Consider the following 16,182-nt stretch of genomic DNA (forward strand, 5'->3'; position numbering starts at 1 on the left):
AGATTGGACACAGTAATCTTGTTTCGTCTCTTACAGTCTGTCCAGCTGCCGTCCTCTGTTTCTATAATCAAGTCGGGCACATTCTTCCTCTAACGATAACCTTTCTCTGGGGAACGTTAAGGCTGACTGCACAGCCAAAATGGCTGCTTCATCTTCTATTTCCCTCCTACAGATGGCAGCAGTTCCTGCTTCCACTGATGACATCATTGCTTTGCAGGCAACAGAGAAGGACGCCTGGCGTGTATGGATGGACCACTGGAGGAGACTATCCATGCCACATTGTACTTTCCAATTTCTTGCCACATAGTCAAGACCATGTGTCAAAAGGAGGGATGATGGCGCTTGTAAATAGATATTTATGTACAGTAGGGTTTTTAATGTGTTTGCAGAACATTTCACAGGTGGTGGGGATGTACATGACTAACAACGTTGAACCAAACTCTGAAAATAACATTTATTAAACAAATTGGTGAAACATGCCTGACATGGGTAAAGGTGCTTCCATTGGCACTGATGAGTATGAGAGGCAGATTCCATTATAATAACTGTTGATCCCAGAAAGAAACTCTAGTCTCGAGAGCTACCTTAAAAAGGAAGCTCCCTCCAAAGTTTACATCTCCCCTTCTGAATTGGCTGGTGTATTTTATCATTTCGGGTACATTACAGATCAATCTCAAAATAAGACATTTAATGAGGTGTATGAGGTGTAAATGAGGTGTAAAAGCAGAACATAGTTTGAGTGTGATCTATGTGCATTAGCAGTAGTGATTGAGAGGGTCTTTCCTATTGGGAAGAAAGGGAGGCTCCTAGTTGAAGGAAACAGATATGGAGACTAGTGAAAGTAACAAAGTGAATGGTAATATTAGCGGCTTTCAAATAGCACTCTAATAATGCAATATCTTAGTTATTTGAAGAAGTAAATGTTTCAATACAAGGTCACATGACAGAGGGACTGAGCCTTGGGACTGATATTAAACTAGAGGCTGCCATCTGGTGTTTGGGTTAAAGATAAGCTTCCTGTGGATAAATAGATACGCCTCCAGTGAAAGTGAGTGGTACTGAACTCAAACAGGCTGTAAGGAACACAGTGGGAAAATTTGGGGCAGATAGAAGATACGTTTTTGACTATTTCCAATTGTTATTGTACAATTTGATAGTTTGAATATACCAGTGATTTAAATAAGAAGGTAATGTCATCTAAAACAATAATCCGTTTCCATGATGTGGAACACTGTTCAGAATTGGAGTAGATCCAAGTAAATGTGTTAGTACCGAATACTGAGCTGATAAGTCAGCACCAACTTTTTGAAGGCCCTATTTTGTATTTGTTAAACAACTGGTTTTACATTTTGACTAGTTGACGTCACAGGGAGTTAAGTACAGATCAGTTCAATGCAAACCAGATTGTGGTAATCGCTATGGAAACAACACATTCCCTGCTCCTCCGATTCCAATGAATCTGCATTTTACCCAAATTCCTCCAGGATTTTACAGCGCAATGAGCGTGGTGATTCTATCCTTGAACAGTGGAGCCAAGCTTGCCACCTACTTACACATCCGTAATCCCTTGCAGTCCTTATCTTATTTTACAACTATACATACGTCAGTCAAACTCAATCAAGCCCAGATAAAGTATTTGAAATGATTTCACTCACAATGTCCATAATGTTAATGTAATACTAGGTATGTTTAAGCAACATAAAAACACAAAAAAGCTTGCTCGTCAAATAATTGTAATCAGTAATTAGGAGCCAGCTTTTGCCATGTGCTTGCATTGTTTGTGTGGGAATGTACAGTGCATTCAGGAAAGTATTCAGACCCCTTGATTTTTCCACATTTGTTACGTCACAGCCTTATTCTAAAATCGATTAAATAAAATATTTTCCTCATCAATTTACACACAATACCCCATAATCACAAAGCAAAAACAGGTTTTACAAATCTTTGCAAACTTATATAAAAAAATATAAAAAACAGATATACCTTATTTACATAAGTATTCAGACCCACTGAGACTCAAAATTGAGCTCAGGTGCATCCTGTTTCCATTGATCATCCTTGAGATGTTTCTACAACTTGAATGGAGTCCACCTGTGGTAAATTCAATTGATTGGACATAATTTGGAAAGGAACATAACTGTCTATATAAGGTCCTGCAGTTGACAGTGTATGTCAGAGCAAAATCCGAGCCATGAGGTTGAAGGAATTGTCCGTAGAGCTCCGAGACAGGATTGTGTTGAGGCACAGATCTGGGGAACGGTACCAAAAAATGACTGCAGCATTGAAGGTCCCCAAGAACACAGTGGCCTCCATCATTCTTAAATGGAAGAAGTTTGGAACCACCAAGACACTTCCTAGAGCTGGCTGCCCGAACAAACTGAGGTTGGGGCAGAAGGGCCTTGGTCTCGGAAGTGACCAAGAACCTGATGGTCACACTGACAGAGCTCCAGAGTTCCTCTGTGGCGATGGGAGAACCTTCCAGAAGGACAACCATCTCTGCAGCACCCCTTTATGGTAGAGTGGCCAGACGGAAGCCACTCCTTCCTGTATATGTACTACCACTACTATGCCAATTTCAAGTCTATATTTGTCCCAAAAAATTATGATAGTTGAGAATATTTAGGACAGTACCTCAATGAATCTGCTATCTGGAACAGCCCCCAGGGAAGGGGCAAGTGTAGGGTGAAGTTGCCCCTAGATGCTGATCTTGTGTCAGTTTTGCATTTTCCCCACTAATGCTAAAAGATAGGATTTGGGGGAGAGGAACCTGTCAGGTGTGTATGTATACAACACAACATTATGATTTCAGACTATTTAAAGCCACAATCCTTGCTTTCAAAAACCACAGTAACCACTCTCAAAGACCAGAGTAACTACTCTCAAAACTCATAGTAACCACTCTGTGCTCCCAATTCCTCTGGGTGGAAAGGAAATTAGGGATAACTAGCCAGTTGCACCACTAAATGCCTTCAACCTTACGCATCTAAACCCTCTGAATCACAGAGGTGCGGCGGGCTGCCTTAATCCACGTCATGTGTGCCCAGGGAGCAGTTGATGGGGGCTAAGTGGCTCAAGGGCAGAACAGCAGATTTTCTTCCTTCTAACCTTTGCCGACTCAGGGATTCGAATGAGCGATCTTTCGGTTACCGGTCAAACGCTCTTAACCGCTAGGCTACCTGCCGCCCTCTGGGTTTGTCTGCGTGTGTGAGTGTTTGTGTCTCTCTCTCTCTGGGGGTTAGATTGTAAGCAAAACAAAAAATTGATGTATTCTGTAGGTTAAACAAAGTTATTCTCTATTCATAGATAGAGCTGGAATCGTCCTGAGGACATTCAGCACAGAGTACATCACCTGCAGGACGTCCATGTCCATTCTTATGTTTCAGCATGGCTACTAAATAGGTGAATGTCTCCCTGCATATATCACAGCTGTAAGGCTTCTCTCCAGTGTGAGTGCGCTTGTGTACAGCCAGTGCGTCGGTTCGGGAAAACCTCTTCCCGCACTGATCACAAGCATAAGGCTTCTCTCCAGTATGAGTTCTCTTGTGTGCAGCCAGGTTTTGTGACCGACTGAAGCTCTTCCCACAGACAAAGCATGGGTAAGGTTTCTCCCCGGTGTGGGTTCGCTGGTGAGTCACCAAAGAATTGGACTGAGAAAACCTCCTCCCACATTGATCGCAGACGTAAGGCAGCTCGCCGGTGTGCACACGCTGGTGTTTTGTTAAACCTTGGCGGAATATGAAGCTCCTGCCACAGTCGGAGCAGTGGTACGGTTTCACTCCTCGGTGTATCTTCATGTGCGTTCTGAAGTTGCTTGGATGGTTGAAGGTCTTCCCGCACAGCTCACAGACAATAGACTTCTCTTTACTGTGTCTCTTCTGGTGTTTCTTCAGATATATCAGATGAGAGAAACAATGACCACACTCAGAACAGCGGTAAGGTCTCTCTCTTGGGTTGTGCATCAGCTGGTGAAATTTGAGACTACCTTTCGTGGCAAAACCCGCACCACATTCTGAGCAGCTGAAGGGCTTTTCTTCAATGGGCTTGTGTTTAAACTTGTGTGATTTCAGTAAATAGGCTTGAATGAACCGCATTCCGCAGACGGAACATTGGAATGGTTTTTCTTCAGTATGCATTCTCATATGGAAATTAAAGGACGCCGAAATACAAAACTTCTTCTCGCAGTAGGAGCATTGGTAAGGCCTTTCTGCGGCAGGAATGTGTGTTTGCTCGTGTGCTTTCAGAGTGGATTTCTGAGCAAAACTTTTCTTGCACTTGGAGCATTGGAATGGTTTCTCTCCTGTGTGTTTTCTTTGATGGTTTTTGAAGGTTGATAAAAAACTGTAGCTCTTCCCGCAGTCAGAGCAGTGGTAAGACCTTTCTGCGGGAGGCTCATGTACTGTTTTCTCATGTATTTTTCGATAGTGGTTGTTTGCAAAACCTTTCCCACACTTGGAGCATTGGAATGGTTTATTTTCAGTGTGGATGCTTCGATGGATTTTCAAGCCTGATAAAACACTGAAACTCTTTCCGCAGTCAGAGCAGTGGTGAGGTTTCTTCCCTGCATGTCTCTGTGGTTGTTTGTGGAAGTGTTTTGATGTGGCGAGACTCCAGTCTGGGTCGTCAGCATGATGAGGTTGTTGTTGAGGCTCCCCAGAAGATCCACGGTTGCCACGTCTCTCTCCTGTGTGAAAGAGACAATCAAAAAACAGTGAATACAGTTTGTCCAAACAGAAGTGACATCATATTGAGGTATTACAATGCCTTCTGGAAATATTCAGACCACTTTACTTTTTCCACATTTTGTTACGGTACAGCATTTTTCTAAAATGGATTCAATAAATAAACAATCCTCAGCAATCTACACACAATACCCCATAATGACCAAGCGAAAGCAGGTTGACATTTTTGCACATTTATTAAAAATAAAAATGTACCTAAGTATTCAGACCCTTCGCTATGAGACTTGAAATTGAGCTCAGGTGCATCCTGTTTCCATTGATCATCCTTGAGCTGTTTCTACAACTTGGGAGTCAACTTGTGGTAAATCCAATTGATTGAACATGATTTGGAAAGGCACACATCGGTCTACATAAGGTCCCATGGTTGACAGTGCATGTCAGAGCAAAAACCAAGCTATGAGGTCGAAGGAATTGTTCGTAGAGCTCTCGAGACAGGATTGTGTCGAGGCACAGATTTGGGAAAGGGTACCAAAAAATGTCTGCAGCATTGAAGGTCCCCAAGAACACAGTGGCCTCCATCATTCTTAAATAGAAGAAGTTTGGAACCACCAACACTTAGAGCTGACCGCCCGACCAAACTGAGTAATCGGGGCAGAAGCGCCTTGGTCAGGGAGGTGACCAAGAACCCAATGGTCACTGACAGAGCTCTAGAGTTCCTCTGTGGAAATGGGAGAACATTCCAGAAGGACAACCATCTCCGCAGCACTCCTCAGTAAAAAGGCACATGACAGCTCGCTTGGAGTTTGCCAAAAGGCACCTAAAGACTGTCAGACCATGAGAAACAAGATTATCTGGTCTGATGAAACTCTTTGGCCTGAATGCCATGTGCCACGTCTGGAGGAAACCTGGCACCAATCCCACGGTAAAGCATAGTGGTGGCAGCATCATGCTGTGGGAATGTTTTTCAGCGGCAGGGCCTGGGAGACTAGTCAGGATCGAGGCAAAGTACAGAGAGATCCTGATGACAACCTACTCCAGAGCGCTCAGGACCTCAGACTGGGGTGAAAGTTCACCTTCCAACAGGACAATGACCCTAAGCACACAGCCAAGACAATGCAGGAGTGGATTCGGGATAATTTTCTGAATGTCCTTGAGTGGCCCAGCCAGAGCCCGGACTTGGACCCAATCTAACATCTCTGGAGAGACCTGAAAAAAGCTGTGCAGCAGCGCTCCCTATCCAACCTCAAGCAGAGAAGAATGGGAGAAACTCCCAAAATACAGGTGTGCCAAGCTTGTAGTGTCATACCCAAGAAGACTAGAGGCTGTAATCACTGCCAAAGGTGCTTCAACAAAGTACTGAATAAAGGGTCTGAATACCTATGTAAATGTGGTTTCAAATATATATATATATATATATAAATTAGCAAACATTTCTAAGAAGTTGTTTTGCCTTGTCATTATGAGGTATTGTGTGTAGATTGATGAGGGAAAAAATGATTTAATCAATTTCAGAATAAGGCTGTAACCTAACAAAATTGGAAGAAGTTGAGCGGTCTGAATACCTTCAGGAAGTATTCACACCCTTTATCTTTTCCATATGGTTTGTGTTACAGAATTAATTTACATACAATACCCCATAATGTTAAAGTGGAATTATCTTGTTAGAGTTCTAGAGTTCTACAAATTCTACAAAGAGTTCTAGAGTTCTACAGAGTTTTAGAGTTCTACAAATTCATTTAAAGTGAAAAGCTTAAAATGTAAGTATTCAAACAATAAGTATTCAACCAATTTGTTATGGGAAGCCTAAATAAGTTTAGGAATAAAAAATAAATAAATAATACCAGTAATTGAATATCCTTTTGAGCCTGGTGAAGTTATTAATTACACTTTGGATGGTGTATCAATATACCCAGTCACTACAAATATCAGTGGTGGAAAAAGTAAAAAAGAAAAAAGTAAAGATACCTTAATAGAAAATGACTCAAGTAAAAGTCACCCAGTAAAATACTACTGGAGTAAAAGTCAAAAAGTATTTTGTTTTAAAATATACTTAAGTATCAAGAGTAAAAGTATGAGTAATTTAAAATTCCTTATATTAAGCAAACCAGACGTCACAATGTTTTTATTTTATTTACAGATAGCCAGGGGCACACTCCAACAGTCAGACATAATTTACAAACGATGCATTTGTGTTTAGTGAGTCCGCCAGATCAGAGGCAGTAGGTATGAATAGGGATGTGTGAATTGGATCGGATCAACAACATTGTAGTTACTCTATAATACTAACCTAAATGACTGAGTGAAAAGAAGGGAGCGTGTACAAGGCTCTGCATCTGTCCTCGTGCTCCTAGACCTTACTGCCGCTTTTGACACCGATCACCAGATTATTTTGGAGAGATTGGAAACCCTAATTGGTCTAACATGGACAAGTTCTTGCTTGGTTGTCAGAAAGATTTGTACGTTTGGTTGTTCCTCAAGGTTCTGTTTTAGGACCACTATTTTTTTCACTATATATTCTACTTCTTGGTGATGTCATTCGGAAACACAATGTCAACTTTCACTGCTATGCGGATGACACACAGCTGTACATTTCGATGAAACATTTTGCAGCTTTAAATAGTAGGACTGTGCGGCTCCCATAGTCTGTTCTGGACTTAGGGACTGTGAAGAGACCTCGAGTGGCATGTCGAGGGGTATGCATGGGATGTCCGAGCTCTGTGCTACTAGTTTAAAAACAGACACCTCGGTGCATTCAGCACGTCAACAATTCTTACAAAAACAAGTAGTGATGAAGTCAATCTCTCTGAACAGTAGTCCTGGCAGAAAGGGAGGGCAGACCGAGTCACGGTAGAGATGTAAAAAGTAGGAGACAATGGAGCAAAAGTGAGGGAGGATAGACAGAGAGATGGGGCAAAGGCAAAGAGAGAGGTAATGGAGTGATGTGAGAGAGGATAGACAGAGAGATGGGGCAGAGGCAGAGAGGTAATGGAGTGATGTCAGAGAGATAATGGAGGGATGTCAGATAGAGGTAATGGAGTGATGTTAGAGAGAGAGGTAATGGAGTGATGTCAGATAGAGATGTAATGGAGTGATGTTAGAGAGGTAATGGAGCAATGTTAGATGGCAGGGTAATGGAGTGATGTGAGAGAGAGGTAATGGAGTGATGTGAGAGAGAGGTAATGGAGTGATGTTAGAGAGGTAATGGAGCGATGTCAGAGAGAGGTAATGGAGTGATGTCAGATAGAGGTAATGGAGCTATGTCAGATAGAGGCAATGGAGCTATGTCAGAGAGAGGTAATGGAGTGATGTCAGATAGAGAGGTAATGGAGTGATGTTAGAGAGAGAGGTAATGGAGTGATGTCAGATAGAGGTAATGGAGTGATGTTAGAGAGAGAGGTAATGGAGTGATGTCAGATAGAGGTAATGGAGTGATGTTAGAGAGAGAGGTAATGGAGTGATGTCAGATAGAGGTAATGGAGTGGTGTTAGAGAGAGAGGTAATGGAGTGGTGTCAGAGAGAGAGGTAATGGGGTGGTGTCAGAGAGAGAGGTAATGGAGCGATGTTAGAGAGAGAGGTAATGGAGTGATGTCAGAGAGGTAATGGAGTGATGTTAGAGAGAGATGTAATGGAGTGATGTTAGAGAGAGAGGTAATGGAGTGGTGTTAGAGAGAGAGGTAATGGAGTGATGTTAGAGAGAGAGGTAATGGAGTGATGTCAGAGAGGTAATGGAGTGATGTTAGAGAGAGAGGTAATGGAGTGGTGTTAGAGAGAGAGGTAATGGAGTGGTGTTAGAGAGAGAGGTAATGGAGTGGTGTTAGAGAGAGAGGTAATGGAGTGGTGTTAGAGAGAGGTAATGGAGTGATGTTAGAGAGAGAGGTAATGGAGTGATGTCAGAGAGGTAATGGAGCGATGTTAGAGGGCAGGGGGAGTGCATTACATGTCGCTGTCCTCTATGTTTTACGATTCTAAAATTAAGGCATTAAATTAAAACCTTTGCATTTTAAGCAAGCATTTCACAGTAATACCGGTTGTATTCGGCACGTGTGAAAAATACATTTGATTGGATTTGGTATGTCACTGTCCTCTTAATGATTCTACAATGTTACACACAAAGGTATTGATGCAACTTACAAACGTTGATATCAGAGGCCCCTGGACTGCACTGTCATGTTAGAAAACAACAACTCAACTTCACAATGGAACCAAAACAGAACGTATCCTGCTGCACTTACTTTGATGAATCACGTCTCCTTCCTCCTCCTTGTCTCCTTCCTCCTCCTCATCTCCTTCCTCCTCCTCATCTCCTTCCTCCTCCTTGTCTCCTCCTCCAGCAGTTCCTCTCAACCCTGGTGTTTTCCTGCAGTCGACCAGCCGCACAGACACCCTCTTCAGACCCAGCAGTAAGGCATTACCAGGAGAGGACAGAGAGGGGGCCCCACTCACTCTCTTCAGACCCTGTAGTAAGGCATTACCAGGAGAGGACAGAGAGGGGGACCCACTCACTCTCTTCAGACCCAGCAGTAAGGCATTACCAGGAGAGGACAGAGAGGGGGACCCACTCACTCTCTTCAGACCCAGCAGTAAGGCATTACCAGGAGAGGACAGAGAGGGGGACCCACTCACTCTCTTCAGACCCAGCAGTAAGGCATTACCAGGAGAGGACAGAGAGGGGGCCCCACTCACTCTCTTCAGACCCAGCAGTAAGGCATTACCAGGAGAGGACAGAGAGGGGGACCCACTCACTCTCTTCTCCCTCTGCTCTGGTGTGTGTCTCTCTGGTGCTGGTTCTGCCTCCAGGCCTTTGCTAGGCAACAAATCCCTGTCCTCCTCATCCCATTCTTCATCGCAGTCTGCAGCGTTGTCATCAAAGGATTGGCTGGGACTCATGGGTTCCCCCTCCAGCCTTTTGCTAGGTAACCAATCCATGTCCTTCTGGTTCTCGTCTTCATCACAGTCTACAGCATCATCATCAATGGATTGGCTGGGACTCAAAGGTGCACCGATACCCTCCTCCTGTATCTTCCTGATGTCCTCTTTCAGTTGGAGTAACCAAGACATTCCCTGCTCCTCCGATTCCATTGAATCTGCATTTTCCCAAAGTTCCTCCAGGATTTTACGGCACAAAGAGTGATGGTGATTCTTTCCTTGAACATCAGAGCCATCCTTGCCACCTATTCCACTGCGTTCACACAGGCAGCGTAAATTGTCCTTGGTTAAAGTGTATAAACTCTGTTCCATTTCATCCATCAACGTTTCCCTCTCTCCACTCATATTGTCCTGCTCACGAAGCAACAACAGCAATGAAGTCAATGTCAAGACTGATATAGTTCAGTTAGATGACCTGTAATGAAAATAAAATGAAAGATTAGAACACATTAGTGCTGACCCCATTTAGTCGACTGGTCCATTGTTTGGCTGTTGGTCAACAGAGATTTCTTTAGTTGAGCAGTAGCAAAAAATATATAATAATCATGGTGTAAGACACCTTTCTGATTGGCTCCTGTCTGAGTGGACTGATCCATTGTGGAGGCCGTGGGGATGGTCCAGTCCATCAGTCTAAGATATGTGCTAATGTAATTGTATATTGTCAGAACAACACTAATAAAAAAATGTTATTTTAAAACAAATGAGGTCACTCCCCACGGTTCTGAATCACATCAGTGCGCTGTTGAATTGGCGCCTTTTCCTAGACCATGTTGCTATGTGCATAATAGCAAAGTTAACCAGCATTTTGGTGTTGAGAACAATGCAGTGCAGTTAGGAGACGAGAAAACAGCCGTTTCCTTAATGGTCTAAGGAAAGTGAGGAAACCCCAACTTCATTGGGTCTATAATCAACAGCCTAACTGTTAAATGTGCCTTTATACATCATCCATATACTGTACCAATCAAAACGTTTGGACACACCTCCTCATTCAACAGTTTTTCTTTATTTTTACTATTTTCTACACTGTAGAATAATAGTAAAGATTTCAAAACTATGTAATAACACATATGGAATCATGTAGTAACCAAAAAAAAGTGTTAAACAAATCAAAATAGATGTAATATTTGAGATTCTTCAAAGTAGCCACCAATTACCTCATGAAACTGGTTGAGAGAATGTCAATAGTGTGCAAAGCTGTCATCAAGGCAGTCACCTGGAATGCATTTCAATTAACACGTGTGCCTTGTTAAAAGTTAATTTGTGGAATTTCTTTCCTTCTTTATGCGTTTGAGCCAATCCGTTCTGCTGTGACAAGGTAGGGGTGGGTATACAGATTTGGTAAAAGACCAAGTCTATATAATGGCAAGAAGAGCTCAAATAAGCAAAGAGAAATGACAGTCCATCATTACTTTAAGACACGAAGGTCAGTCAATCCCGGAAAATGTCAAGAACTTTTTTTTTTTTTTGCAGTCGCAAAAACCATGAAGCGCTATGATGAAACTGGCTCTCATGAGGACCGCCACAGGAAAGGAAGACCCAGAGTTAGCACTGCTGCTGAGGATAAGTTCATTAGAGTTACCAGCCTCAGAAATTGCAGCCCAAATAAATGCTTCACAGAGTTCAAGTAACAGACACATCTCAATATTAACTGTTCAGAGGAGACCGTGTGAATCAGGCCTTCATGGTCGAATTGCTGCAAAGAAACCACTACTAAAGGACACAAATAATAAGAAGAGACTTGCTTGGGCCAAGAAACACGAGCAATGAACATTAGACCAGTAGAAATATGTCCTTTGGTCTGATGAGTCCAAATTTGAAATATTTTTTTTGTAGTTGCAACCGCTGTCTTTGCTGCTATTTACTCTGTTCCAGCTGACTGTGCAATCCACTGTCTCATCAGCCCAGCCAGGCAGTTTATAAACTTGATCCACTACAAAAAGCATCTAGACATCATCTCACATTTCTTTTAGACTAACATCTTTTATTTATTTATTTTTATTTCACCTTTATTTAACCAGGTAGGCAAGTTGAGAACAGGTTCTCATTTACAATTGCGACCTGGCCAAGATAAAGCATAGCAGTTCGACAGATAAAACGACACAGAGTTACACATGGAGTAAAAACAAACATACAGTCAATAATGCAGTATAAACAAGTCTATATACAATCTAGTTTTCAACAGCAGAGATTTGTATAAACCCTGCTGTCTGTCTCTCTGACATTTGCAACATTGTTTCAATATGTTCCAATGTGTAGGGAGTCTGGATGAGACAGTAGCTTTTCTCAGCCAGTCGAAATCATGAATCAGCTGATATCATTTTTATGGATATATATAAAGAAAAGTCTATTAAAAAAAGGTACAACAAAGCCAGTTTTTGGAGGATGTATTGGCATGATTTGCCAGCCCTCGATATATATATATCCTCCAAACACCGGCATCTCTGGCATTATCACTTAATTAGTTATACAAGTCTTTGGATATACTCTGGTCATTATTTAAACTAGCTACCAAGTAACGAACCTGGCTGACATTTCCTCAATGTGTTTTTAAACGGATGGTTTTATTGGTGTTAAAATAGAGAAAGTATGTTATTTGGAGCACAGGGCTGATGATGTCATGCAGGGGCTGTAGTTTTGTGTTTACGACAAGTTTGATGTCGGACGACAATAGAATGTTCATGATGTTGCTACGGCAATGGTCTACACAGACATGTCGATAGACGGACTGTAGTAAACCAACCTTTATGCTTTTGGCAGATTTCATAACATAAAACGTTCAACAATGTAATGTCGACATGAAAATGAAAGTTATTCGGTTCATCGTAAAATTTTAAATAGAGAATTTTCCATTATTCTAAAGTTACTTGGATAGTTATCTACGTTAGCTAGCAACGTTCAACAATACTTTTCGGGTGTTTGTCGCCACCTCACAAACCGGGAATTAAGTTATTATCAAATGAAAGCAAATGAATATTAGCTAATCGTACAAGGGGTTAATAATGTGGTGTACAAAAACATAAACTCGGCTCTAGTATGACTGGACCGTAATCTTTGCTACCTACCTGATTCAGGTGAAAGGCTACAGTAGCTAGCTAGCACGTTTCTGTCCACGTGGGAAAGAAGTAACGTTATATCTCCTGACTTTCGTTTGATGTTCCTTTGACAACGTTGTTCTAATGTCAGTTTCCCGTTGGAGTTTGAAAGTAAAGTAGAATATCCAGCTACGCTTGAAGACTTATCTAGATGACTAACTCTTCCTTGTCTAATGTTACTTCCAACTTCATCACACACAAACCAGAGCAGTCGAGTACCGATAGCTATAACCATGATTAAAAGCTTCTACTTCGGGTTTTATGACGAACTACATGCAAAAATGTGTGTTTTTGCCACAGACTAGATGAAAATAAATATCCCAAAATTGATATGGATAAAATCATACTGACTACCCAAAAATCACTAATCAACATGCATTTATCTGTTAAAATCAATAAATCGGATCATTCCTCCCATATGGTTCCTTTTGGACGTCATAGAATATGTATATGTGTGTGTGTGTTATCTGAAAAAGGACGTTTGACTTTCAGAAAAACATATTGGTCAAGCTCAGACACTTTTTAATTTTAATTTTATTTTTTACTTATTAGGTGCATAATCTTAACAGGCTGGACATCTGGAGCCCAAATTAGCCCTAGCACTGTGAGTAAGCAAGATTGAGCTGCACTGTTTGACGTGACTGTAAATTAGCCGAAGTTGGCTAGCTAGCAAGTAAGGTATAAGAACCTTTCCAGCCAGTATGGCAATAGAACATTCACACCAACCTCAAATCTCAAAATCACCTCAAATCTCAAAATCACCTCAAATCACACCAACAGACACACAAAAGAAAGAACTATACCAACCTTTATTTAACTAGGCAAGTCAGTTATGAACTAATTCTTATTTATAATGCCAGCCAACCAATGCTCCCAGTATGGCTATGCTTTTAGTCAGTTATCAACTCTGAAGAAGCATTTCCACTGCTCCCAATGTGGGGAGAGTTTCAGGCAGTCATCAGCTCTGAAGAAACGCTGGGGAACTCACAACAAAGAGCCCCAAATACTTTGAAGATGCAAGAGTAACATGTTATAATCATTGAATATCCTGTAATAAACCCTGGATGTCTGGTAATAAATAGTGGTAGTGAAAGAAGAATTTCAGTTTAAATATTGTATATTGAATAGGGTGACAACCTTTTTAAAATTGATATCATGTTATTAACACTGTAGCTATTATAAAATAAACATGATGGTGGTGAAAGAAGAGTCATGCTCTGGAGTTGTGTTTGAATGTTGTTTATTTAAGTAAAGTTGGCACAGCTATGGCATGGCCCGTGGGGCAAAAGCGTTTTGAGAGGAGCACCCTCAATTGAACAGTAATCTGTGCCGCATGTTGTCAACAAAGCATCGTTCAGAAACATACATATTTTTTTCCATTAAATGTGTTTGAATTTTCAAACCTGTTTTCATTGAGAAGACAGACAAAGACTTTTATCAAAAGTAATCACTTTTGCAAGTGAAACCCCAGAATCCTACTCATTACTCCACTTGCTTAACCTACGGCACTATTGTTTTGAGCAGACTTCACCCTCGGCCAAAACGGGCCACCCGGCGCACTCCCGGGAGACAGCCCGGTTCCAAAGCGAATGCGCTCAACGCTAACCTGGTTCACCCTGGGCATTAATCAAATCCCCTCACTGTTCGTGTTGTTGCCCCGTGTCTAGGATTTTCCGAGACTAGTTTAGCACCGCAGCAAGCAAAACAAAAGCCCCACACCTACACTTAAAGCTGTCCTTTTCATAGAGTAAAGCTATGTTGTTATCTAGCGTTCTGGTAGTGGCAGTAATGCTTGGGTGAACAATGTATCAAGTATATTTCACTCTCAATTGCTTTATATATTTTATTTCTTGGGAAAACGTTGCGTTGCTATAGCTACATAGTTATCTCACTGATGGCCGCACAAATTATTTCACTTCCGGTTTTAGAACGCGGGCGGAAGTTTATATTACAGATGTTTTTTTTCCTGGCGTATCCTTTACGCAGTCAAACAACTGACGATAAAGGAGTTTCATTTTCAACTTTTAAATGTGAGTTTATGGTCTCTAACTATTTGTTAGGGTGACCAAAGGCTTGACTTCCATTATCAATTGTCAGTAATTCACACAAAAACAGTCTCGAAAGAAAGAAGACCCACCCGTGAGTAGGGTTGCCAACTTTCTCACTACCAAATAAGGGACAGTGTATATTCATATTCTTTTCAATTGGAAATGCAAAACATTTTTATATTCCATTTATTCTATAACTTTACTAAAACTGTATCATTATGTAAACGTATGTGAATAAACCTCAAAATAAATGATCAAAGAAATCACAATTTCAACCTTTACAGCAATTTTTTTTTTTTATAAATAAATTCAAATGCAAGAGGCTTCACTTGCCGCGATTTTGTCATTTTCCGCAGTAGACGCCACGAAGAATGCACTACTGTAGCACCTTTAGCTAGTGTGGCCTTCTTTAGCATTTCTGTGGATGCATGCTGAGTTAGGTCATTCTCCCTTCCACGGCCAATTGAGAATTCCCGACGGCATAAAGTACAGAAAACCTTCGTCGAGTCACCACTGACGGGCTTCACACAGGTATTTTTTTGCTTCCCGTTGTTTGTTGGAGCTGCACAGTCTTTTCTTTTTTTCAGATTTATCCAGATTTCCTTAGTCTGCCAAACCGACCGAACAACCAACAAAAATGACTTACAGGAATTGGTGCGTTTACGCTATACTGTGATTGGATGAATACACGGGACAAGGGAGGTCCCGTATGGGACAACCCAATTTAGCCCAATATACGGGACATCCCGGCTAATAAGGGCCAGTTGGCAACCCTACCCGTGAGGTCAATGTGGGAAGATTTTTCAGACACCAAGAAAATGAAATAGACACAAGCTTACTCTTACAGGAGAGAAGCCTTTCCACTGCTGTTTGTGGGATCAGTTTCTCTTTTACAAACCTTAAATAGACACACGCTTACTCACAAAGAAGCCTTACCACTGCTGTCAGTGTTGGAAGAGCTTCAGCCTGTTACATAAACCAAAGACTCACCAGCCAACTCCCACAGGAGACAAGCCTTACCATTGTTCTCTGCATGTGGTTAGTTTCAGTGATGTATGAAACTTAGATATGTTCTAACTTTAGCCAATAGTTATGAAAGTAGCTCTTGAGCCAAAAGTGGTCCCCAAAAATGTCATACTACGTTACATATGTGCACCAAGTCATTTCGCTCTCTCGCTTTGCTGTGTGTGCATTTTGCTAGCTGTTACTCAAATGGCGAGGGACTGAAGCGCATTGGCTGGAACTTGAATTGCTAGGGGGCTGGTCCACGTGGGGTAAATGCGGAGAAAACGGTTCCTATTAAACTAGGACAGTAATTATGCTCATAGATCACGCGTGGATGAACTACACATTGACACATCCAGCCCATAGCGGGAGGTTTAATAAATACTTATGTTGTCGCCAAGGTTCCGGAGCGTGTCTTTAACGGCTCACCAG

The 16,182-nt window shown here is 41.7% G+C and overlaps 1 protein-coding gene across 1 annotated transcript; it reads right to left on the reverse strand.

Moving 5' to 3' along the window:
• Window positions 1-349: 349 nt before the first annotated feature.
• On the reverse strand, window positions 350-12,902 carry LOC116358994 (zinc finger protein 135-like). Its single transcript, XM_031811579.1, has 3 exons — window positions 12,668-12,902; window positions 8,912-10,020; window positions 350-4,681 (listed from the first exon to the last, which is right to left on the reverse strand). The coding sequence occupies exons 2-3, from the start codon at window positions 9,948-9,950 to the stop codon at window positions 3,294-3,296; spliced, it is 2,427 nt and encodes an 808-aa protein (XP_031667439.1). The 5' UTR covers window positions 9,951-10,020; window positions 12,668-12,902; the 3' UTR covers window positions 350-3,293.
• Window positions 12,903-16,182: the final 3,280 nt, after the last annotated feature.

Source organism: Oncorhynchus kisutch, unplaced genomic scaffold, assembly GCF_002021735.2.
Source record: "Oncorhynchus kisutch isolate 150728-3 unplaced genomic scaffold, Okis_V2 Okis01b-Okis20b_hom, whole genome shotgun sequence".
NCBI classification, from domain to species: Eukaryota; Metazoa; Chordata; class Actinopteri; order Salmoniformes; family Salmonidae; genus Oncorhynchus; species Oncorhynchus kisutch.

Bases quoted from the DNA above. Each gene is read 5' to 3' on its own strand.
- LOC116358994 (XM_031811579.1), bottom strand. From the start codon at position 9,950: ATGAGTGGAGAGAGGGAAACGTTGATGGATGAAATGGAACAGAGTTTA. The intron at 4,682-8,911 runs GTAAGTGCAGCA...TCTTTCACACAG, and splicing joins AGGAGACGTGATTCATCAAA to GAGAGAGACGTGGCAACCGT.